The sequence below is a fragment of the Trichechus manatus genome, unplaced genomic scaffold (genome assembly GCF_000243295.1).
Source record: "Trichechus manatus latirostris isolate Lorelei unplaced genomic scaffold, TriManLat1.0 scaffold00113, whole genome shotgun sequence".
NCBI lineage: Eukaryota > Metazoa > Chordata > Mammalia > Sirenia > Trichechidae > Trichechus > Trichechus manatus.
The window spans coordinates 8488196-8498039 of NW_004444049.1; the positions used below are offsets into that span (position 1 = coordinate 8488196).

Genomic DNA, 9844 nt, shown 5'->3' on the forward strand with positions numbered 1-9844 from the left:
TTGATATCAAGGGCCCCAAAGTGAACATTGATGTCCCAGATGTGGATGCTCATGGCCCAGACTGGCATCTGAAGATGCCCAAGGTGAAAATGCCCAAGTTCAGCATGCCTGGCTTCAAAGGAGAGGGCCCAGAAGTGGATGTGAACCTTCCCAAGGCTGACATTGACATCTCAGGACCCAAAGTAGACATTGATGTTCCAGATGTGAATATTGAAGGTCCAGATGCAAAACTGAAAGGCCCCAAGTTCAAGATGCCTGAGATGAACATAAAAGCTCCCAAGATCTCCATGCCTGACATTGATTTGCATTTGAAGGGCCCCAAAGTAAAAGGTGATGTGGATGTTTCTCTGCCCAAAGTGGAAGGTGACATAAAGGGCCCCGAAGTTGATATCAAGGGCCCAAAATTGGACATTGAAACTCCTGATGTCAATATTGAAGGTCCAGAAGGGAAACTGAAGGGGCCCAAATTTAAGATGCCAGAGATGAACATCAAAGCCCCCAAGATTTCTGTGCCTGACTTTGACTTAAATCTGAAAGGGCCAAAGGTAAAGGGAGATGTGGATCTTTCGCTCCCCAAGGTGGAAGGAGATCTGAAAGGACCAGAGGTGGACATTGAAGGTCCTGAAGGAAAAATCAAAGGGCCAAAATTTAAGATGCCTGATGTCCATTTCAAAACTCCTCAAATCTCCGTGAGTGACATTGATTTGAACTTGAAAGGGCCTAAGGTAAAAGGAGATTTGGACATTTCTATTCCTAATGTGGAAGGAGATCTGAAAGGCCCCAAACTGGATGTCAAAGCCCCTAAGCTGGATATAGACACTCCTGACATTGACATCCATGGTCCAGAAGGGAAACTGAAGGGCCCCAAGTTTAAAATGCCTGACTTGCACCTCAAGGCACCCAAGATCTCCATGGCTGAAGTTGACCTGAATCTGAAGGGTCCAAAGGTGAAGGGTGATGTGGACGTTTCTCTACCCAAAGTGGAAGGTGATCTGAAGGGCCCTGAAGTTGACATCAAAGGCCCCAAAGTAGGTGTTGATGTCCCAGATGTGGATGTTCACGGTCCAGACTGGCACTTGAAGATGCCCAAAGTGAAAATGCCCAAGTTCAGCATGCCTGGCTTCAGAGGAGAGGGCCCAGAAGTGGATGTGAACCTGCCCAAGGCTGACATTGATGTCTCAGGGCCCAAGGTGGACATTGATGTTCCAGATGTGAATATCGAAGGTCCAGATGCAAAACTGAAGGCACCCAAGTTCAAGATGCCTGAGATGAACATCAAAGCCCCCAAGATCTCCATGCCTGACACTGACTTACACTTGAAGGGCCCCAGAGTGAAGGGTGATGTGGATGTTTCCCTGCCTAAAGTGGAAGGTGACTTAAAGGGCCCTGAAGTAGATCTTAAAGGCCCCAAAGTGAACATTGATGTCCCAGATGTGGATGTTCAAGGCCCAGACTGGCATCTGAAGATGCCCAAGATGAAAATGCCCAAGTTCAGCATGCCTGGCTTCAAAGGAGAGGGCCCAGAAGTGGATGTGAATCTTCCCAAGGCTGACATTGACATCTCTGGACCCAAAGTGGACATTGATGTTCCAGATGTGAATATCGAAGGTCCAGATGCAAAACTGAAGGGGCCCAAGTTCCAGATGCCCGAGATAAATATCAAGGCTCCCAAAATCTCTATGCATGATGTTGACATGGGTTTGGAAGGACCCAAAGTGAAAGGAGACTATGATGTGTCTGTCCCTAAGGTTGAAGGTACTTTCAAAAGCCCAGAAGTAGAACTTATAGGTCCAGGTCTGGATTTTAAAGGCCCTGATGCCAAACTCAGTGGCCCAAATTTGAAGATGCCATCACTAGATATATCTGCCCCTAAAGTAACTGCTCCTGATATTGATTTACATCTTAAAGCACCAAAAATTGGAGTTTCTGGTCCCAAGTTAGAAGGTGGTGAACTGGACCTCAAGGGCCCCAAAGTTGATTTAGAAACTCCAAGCTTAGATGTACACATGGAGAGCCCAGATATTAACATTGAGGGGCCAGATGTTAAAATCCCCAAATTTAAGAAACCCAAGTTTGGATTTGGGGCAAAAGGCCCCAAAGCTGACATCAAGTCACCTTGTCTAGATGTGACTGTTCCTGAGGCAGAGCTGAATGGTCAGACTCCTGAAATTAGTGTTGGTGGCAAGGGCAAGAAAAGTAAGTTTAAAATGCCTAAAATTCACATGAGTGGCCCCAAAATTAAGCCCAAAAAGCAGGGATTTGACTTGAATGTTCCTGGAGGTGAAATCGATGCCAGTCTCAAGACCCCTGATGTAGACATCAATGTTGTGGGGCCGGATGCTGCACTTAAAGTTGATGTGAAATCTCCCAAAACCAAGAAACCTATGTTTGGAAAAATGTACTTCCCGGATGTAGAATTTGACATTAAATCACCTAAATTTAAAGCTGAGGCCTCCCTCCCAAGCCCCAAAATAGAGGGTGAAATCCAGGCACCTGATCTGGGCATTTCTTCGCCGGGGATTAATGTGGAAGGTCCTGACATCAAGCTGAAGGCTCCCAAGTTCAAGGCGCCAAGTGTGGATGTCTCAGGGCCAAAAATAGAGGGCAACTTAAAAGGCCCTAGGGTGCAGGCAAACTTGGACACAACTGACATCAACATCGAAGGCCCAGATGCTAAAGTCAAAGCACCATCTTTTGGCATTTCTGCCCCTCAAGTCTCCATCCCCGATGTGAATGTGAACTTGAAAGGACCAAAGGTAAAGGGTGATGTCCCCAGTGTGGGGCTGGAAGGACCAGACGTAGATCTGCAAGGTCCGGAAGCAAAAATCAAGTTCCCCAAGTTTTCAATGCCCAAAATTGGTGTCCCTGGCATGAAAATGGAGGACGGGAGAGCCGAGGTCCATGCCCAGCTGCCCGGTCTGGAAGGAGGCTTGAGCGCACCAGATGTTAAACTTGAAGGGCCTGACGTGTCTTTGAAGGGGCCAAAAGTAGACTTGCCTTCAGTGAACCTCTCAATGCCAAAAGTCTCTGGGCCTGACCTTGACCTCAATTTGAAAGGACCAAGTTTGAAGGGAGACCTGGATGCATCTATTCCCAGCATGAAGGTGCATGCCCCAGGGCTTAACCTCAAAGGTGTTGGTGGAAAGGTGCAGATGGAAGGAGACGGGGTTAAAGTGCCGGGGATCGATGCCACGTCACTTAACGTTCATGCGCCTGATGTGACGCTGAAAGGACCAAGCCTGCAAGGAGACCTGAATGTCTCTGGTGACATCAACTGCCCGGAAGTCTCAGTAGGTGCTCCTGATCTAAGCTTGGAGGCATCTGAAGGTGGTATCAAACTTCCCAAAATGAAGCTTCCCCAGTTTGGCATCTCCACTCCGGGGTCCGACGTAGACATTAACATCAAGGGGCCACAAGTGACTGGAGAACTGAAGGGGCCAGGCATGGATATGAACCTCGGAGGTGTGAACCTGAAAGGGCCTCAGATTTCTGCACCTCACATCTCAGCACCAGATGGGGACTTTAGCTTGGAAGGACCAAAAGTCAAAGGTGAGATGAAAGGCCCCTCTGTTGGAGGAGGTCTTGCAGGCATCAATGTTCAGGGTTTAGAAGGAAGCCTCCAGATGCCTGGAATCAAGTCCTCTGGATGTGATGTGGAGCTGCCAGGTGTGAACGTGAAACTCCCAACTGGGCAGATTTCTGGTCCTGAAATCAAAGGTGATCTAAAAGGTACAGGTCTAGGTTTTGATGGGGCTGCTCCTGATATCGGCGTGAAAGGGCCTTCGTTTAACATGGCAGCTCCTGAGTCAGATTTCAGTGTTGGCTTGAAGGGCCCGAAAATCAAAGGAGCTGTAGATGTTTCCGGAGGTGTCAGTGCCCCAGGTATCAGCCTGGGTGAAGGGCATATAAGCGTCAAAGGTTCCGGAGCGGAATGGAAAGGACCCCAGGTCTCCTCTGCTCTCAACTTGGATGCAACTAAGTTTGCTGGGGGACTTCATTTGTCAGGACCAAAGGTAGAAGGCGATGTGAAAGGAGGCCAGATTGGACTGCAGGGTCCTGGGCTGAGTGTGTGTGGGCCTCAAGGTCACTTGGGAAGCGGATCTGGAAAAGTAACATTCCCCAAGATGAAGATCCCCAAATTCACCTTCTCTGGCCGGGAGCTGGTTGGCAGAGAAGTGGGGGTGGATGTTAACTTCCCCAAAGCCGAGGCCAGTGTCCAGGCTGCTGCCGCAGAAGGGGAATGGGAAGAGTCCGAAGTGAAACTTAAGAAGTCCAAGATCAAGATGCCCAAGTTTAATTTCTCTAAACCTAAAGGGAAAGGCGGTGTCACTGGCTCACCAGAAGCATCCATCTCAGGGTCCAAAGGTGACCTGAAAAGCTCGAAGGCCAGCTTAGGCTCTCTGGAGGGAGAGGCAGAGGGTGAAACGTCTTCTCCCAAAGGCAAATTCTCCTTCTTTAAAACCAAGAAGCCCCAGCAGCGCTCAAACTCCTTCAGCGATGAAAGGGAGTTCTCTGCGCCTTCCATCCCAACAGGGACTTTGGAGTTTGAAGGTGGGGAAGTGTCGTTAGAAGGTGGAAAGGCCAGAGGGAAACACGGAAAGCTGAAATTTGGTACCTTTGGTGGATTGGGGTCAAAGAGCAAAGGTCATTATGAGGTGACTGGGAGCGATGAAGAGGCAGGCAAGTTACAGGGGAGTGGAGTATCCTTGGCCTCGAAAAAGTCCCAACTGTCATCTTCTTCTAGCAGTGACAGCGGGACCAAGGTTGGCATCCAGCTTCCCGAGGTGGAAGTGGCAGTTTCCACAAAGAAAGAGTAGCAGGCCTTTGTATGTGTGTACATATATATATATAAATACATCAGCCTTGGGTGTGTTTGTATATAAACTCCAAAGAGAAACACGCCATAGCCTCAGCAATAATGCAAAGAGCTTGCCTCTCCCAGTGGCAAGTGCTGACAGGAGCCTTGCAAATAGCTCAAAGGTTCCAAGTTCCTCCAGCCCATGTACAACGTCAACAGTATTTGCATTAAGATTTCAGTTTTTTGGTTTTTTCTTTTTTTTTTGCATTGAATGCTGAGAGCTCCCGTTTACTAAGCAAGCTTTTGTGTTTATTATCCTCATTTTTACTGAACATTGTTAGGGTTGGGGTCATGGAAACTCACTTTTTCATTGTAATTACTATTGGGGCTTTTGTTAGTAAGGGAGGGTGGGGTAGGAGGCAGTAGACGCTGCAAGACCTTCATTTCTCCTAAGATTGGATCCACTCAAACAGCAGACATCCGAAGATGGCCGCGAGGAACTGGGGGCCAGGGTGTTTGGGTGTTAGAGCTCTTTGGCATTGCTTTTTTTCGCCAGGTGTGGCGGTCCCAGCCAGTTTGGTGTTGACAGCGAGAGGGAATTAGAATCTGTTTGCAAATTGTCCAACCCACCAGCTCGACATGAGGCTTCCATTCTTTGTTTGTAAGAGAAGTATTTGTGCCTGACCGCCATGTCCCTGATATTCTGATTTCTTTTAACAAATGTTATTGTGATTAAGAAAATTTTCCAGCACTTTAATGGCAAGTTAATTGAGAATGTAAGAAAACTGATGCTGTAAAAGGTGAATAAAGCTGTTTATTAACCCTGATGCTTTGTGACTTTGTGTTCTGTGTTGGATGGGGGGGCGGCCTGGGAAGGCTGCAGACCCAGCCCTGCCAATTCCAGCTGGACCCACCCGCTGGCCTTGCTAGTTTCACTGTTGTTAGCTGTCGAGTTTGTTCCAACTCATAGCGGCCCTATTGGGCAGAGTAGAACCGCCACATAGGGCTTCCTAGGCTGTAGTCTTTACGGGGAGCAGATCACCAGGTCTTTTCTCCCGCAGAATGGCTGGTGGGTTTGAACTGCCGACCTTTTGGTTAGCAGCCGAGCGCTTAACCGTTGTGCCAGCAGGTCTCCTCCTGGTTTGATTAGTGACTTTAAACTAGTGACTTCCCCTTCTTCCCCATAGGTGATGGGAGGGATTCTTTGCTTTTCGAATCTCAGATGAGACTGGCTGCACCATTGCTGAGAATCAAGAGAGGCACACGGGTAGCCCAAGACCCAGGACCCACCCCCCGACTTTGCATCTTCTGATATGAATATAAGATTGAAAATGGTTCTAAATGGGTAAAAGGATACAGATGTGAATGAATGGAGAAAAGACCTGTTACGAGTGGTAGCGAGGGCTCTGGCTATGAGCCATCGGCCTGCGATCTACTCCTGACTCGGCTGCTATTTTGCTGTGTGGCCTCAGGCAAGTTACCTGCCCTTTCTGGGCCTCAGTTGCCTTTTCTTTGAAATCAGGGTGCTGATCTAGTATTAGATATCTTTTTGATTATTTCTAGTTCGTGTTAAGGCTAACCTTGATGAAAAATCTCTTCTTACCAAAGTCCTCTTTTGATTTTCAGCCTTATAGACAATATGTGGTGGGGGAGCCTTCTGGTAACTGGCTTCTAATGTTGATTATCACTGGGCAGAGGGTGATGCCTTCTTGTACCAAAACAATTGGGCCAAGCTCCTTCCCCTTGTCATTCCCCAGAGCTGCCTGTTTCCTGCCAGTGCATTCTCCCCAGACCAGAGACAACCCCATCCAGCGCTCTACAGGGCCACCTTATCAGCAGATTTCCACACAGCAGTGGAATCTCCTGCCCAGTGTGGGCTCCACCTGCCCCTAGTTGGATTTCAGACGTGCATTCACCAGCTTCATCCATTCCCACCTCAGCTGGCCCACATCCAGAGGGCAGAGCCCGTGTCCCTGGGGGTTTGGGAGCTCAAGGGTGACTGTTGGTTTTGGAAAGAGAGAGGGAAGGAAGGAGGTCCTTGACCCCCTGTTGCTTTTCTTAAGATAACCTCCCTATAGATGCCTTTGTGAATTGGTCAAGGCACTTAACCTCTTCTGAGTTGAGTTTCCTTGCCTGCAAATAGGGAACGTATTCGTCAGGCCAAAGAGTCTACTCTATTGCATGAGGTTGTCTACTGCACGAGGGTGCCACATTGACACATGCAGCATTCATGTCACAGTCATTTATTTACTGGGAGCACGAGGGTGGGTATGGAGTCCTGGACAAGCAGGTGTGACTCCTTCTTCTAGAATATTCTAGAAACATTCCAGGATACACTGGGCCACACACACTCAAGAGAGCAAGCATGCACACGCCCACTGGTTCACACACATACATGCAGCTCCCTTCTGTCCTAATGGGGTCTGGGCAACCCCGGAGGTTGCTTGTTTCACTCAACCCTTTCTCAAAGCCCAACTCCTGATCCTCCCTTAACTGTGAAGCTGACAGGGGTGTGGGGTGGGGCAGAGGGAGCATGCTGCCCAAGATGTGCGACCCTGGTGTCCGGGGCCGGGGTGAAAGCATGACAGTAGGGTACACTTGGGTATATAGCCGGGGGTGATGCCCATCACGATGCTGGGAAGATCCCCTCAGCAGAGCTACTCAGGTTTCCCAATAATGTATCAATTAAAGTCTTATTTTAGCTCGAGGAAGGGGTGAAGTAGGCTAGTGGTGGTCCTGAGTGTCTGTTCATTCAATAACTATTTTTGAGCACTTACTGTGTTCTAGGCATGTTGTTTGGTCCCAAGCCAGCCCCACTGATCTCAAACTCCTCTGCTGACCTCCGCAGATCAAATGATGCAGTAAACGTGAGTGGTTTGGAAAACTGAAAAGTTCTATACACGTGTAAATAATAATACTGCTACCAGTGATGATGAGGATGAGAATGATGGTTCCTGGGTTCTCAGGGCAAGGTCTCATTGGTTGGGACAGTCAGAGGGTGGTGGGAGGGATGGAGGAAGAACATAGCAATTGGCCATTTTAAAGGCAAGAACCTTTTCAGCCGTGCCTCCTTGCACATTAGGCCCAGGCTGGAGGCAGTGACCAGGGTCTCCTGGTGAGACCCGTGTGGGCCACAGAACATGAGCCTTCCTTCCTGCAGTGACCGTTACCATAGAAGGGGCAGCCACAGAAGAAGGTTCAAGGGCATAGTGTGGGATGTGTTCATCCCGGCTGGCTTCCCTTTGCCTCCCTGCCCCCGCCACTCCTACTACTCTTCTCTTCCCTGGTCCTCTTGATGCCTTCATCACCACCTGCCCCTGTCCTCTCTCACGCCTTGCTGAGGACGGTCCTAGTTATCCCCCAAAGTTCTGCAGGGCCCTTCAGCCAAAGATTAGACAGGTCTCCAGGGCCAACAATTACACACATAAGGAATGTGCTTCGTAGTTCAATCATGTTCACGAGACTAATGGGCACACCAGCCCAAAAGCAAAGAGAAGGCAGGAAGGGACAGGAAAACTGTACAAATGGAAACAGGGAATCTGGGGTGGAGAAAGGGAGAGCGTTGGCACATTGTGGGATTGGCAACCAATGTCACAAAACAATTTGTGTATTGACTATTTAACAAGAAACAAATTTGCTATGTAAACTTCACCTAAATCACCAAAAAAAAAAAAAAAAGCTCTGCAGGGGCCCAGACTTGCCAGGTCTGACCCTTGGAGATCCTGGCTCCTGCGTTGGAGGTGGTAGGAGCATCTTCAGGAGACTGGGAAGGGGCTGGGAGGGACTCTTCCAGGTCCTTCCTCAGCGTTCTACAGCGGGGACTGTAGCCTCTCAGGAGACTTTGCTTTAGGCAGCATGACAGTGTGTGTGGAAAGCGGTGTGGTTGAGGGGACATTCGGCAAATGGAATTATTTGAAATACACTATGGGCTCACACATAGCAGGGAATGTTTCTCATAAACTCATTTCTGTGTCTGTCGGGATTCCTGCACGAAAGGAAATTCCATGTGAAGATAGTTCAACCGAAGAGTTGTGGAGTAGTGGGCAGGGGCAAAGGGGCCAACAAGGGGTCAGGAGACCTCCAGGGACATCAGGAAGCTGGTACTACTGCTGGGCCAGGAGGGACACGGGAAGGAAATGGTGTTCCTGGAGTCCAGCGAGAGCTAGAGGTAAAGGAGGGGCCACCTGCAGGAGCTGAACCATGGAGGTCTGCCATCACTGCCCGCCAGGCAAAGTGGGGAGAAATACTCTGACCTCTCTCTCCTGCTGATGCCTCCCACTGGAGGGCAAGGGAGCCCAGGTGTTGCAGGTGAAGGGATCAGCTCCATGGAGGCACACAGCAGGGCAGAGAAGCCTGGAGAAGGTGGAAGGGGAGAGAAGCAGGAGAAGGGGTCTGAAGGTGGAGGGGGCAGATAGAGCGTAACCAGGACAATGTCTTAATCCTCTCATTTTTCTGTTTGGTAGGTTTGAATTTTTATATATTGGGCTTTCTTCAAATAGCTACAGTTATGTATTCAAGGTATGATGATCAAGCAGTGTGACTATTTTTTAAACAAACACTAATATATCCCAATGACTTCTTCATTCTCAGCAATCTTCTTGGGAGTCTCCACACTTACTTCTGAGAAAGTTCTATGGTTAATATTTTTGCTTCCTCTCTTTTGGAACTCAGAGTCACTTGTACACTTAAAAACAAAACAGAATAAAAATTCTTTGGCCCACTGGTGTCACTCGGGTTGGTGTCACCCAGCATGGTAACTCATGGTTTCCCCTCATGCTAATCACTACAATATCGTAGCTAAAACACCAGAAATTTTGACAAAATCAGCGACTATCAAAATACCGGCAGCAAGGAAAACAACAGCGCGTGTGTGCAGATGAAATCACGTGATTCGAAGCGTCCTTGTAATTGTGTAATAATGACAGCTCTAACTGGAACGCATTAGAAGGTTCAAAATTAAATTAGAATAGAGTTTTAGCCTTGTAAGTATATTGACACACATAAGCTGGGCTTACGAAAAATGTTTTTGTTGTTATAACAACTACC

The 9844-nt window shown here is 48.5% G+C and overlaps 1 protein-coding gene across 1 annotated transcript in view; it reads left to right on the top strand.

The window, feature by feature from the left end:
* The window catches only part of AHNAK (AHNAK nucleoprotein), a 33562-nt gene extending 27937 nt beyond the window's left edge, over window positions 1-5625 (top strand). Inside the window, exon 8 of the mRNA XM_023738260.1 lies at window positions 40-5625. Within this exon, the coding sequence (XP_023594028.1) occupies window positions 40-4817 (4778 nt within the window). The 3' untranslated portion in view covers window positions 4818-5625. The remainder of the gene's footprint in view (window positions 1-39) is intronic.
* The last annotated feature ends 4219 nt before the right edge of the window (window positions 5626-9844 follow it).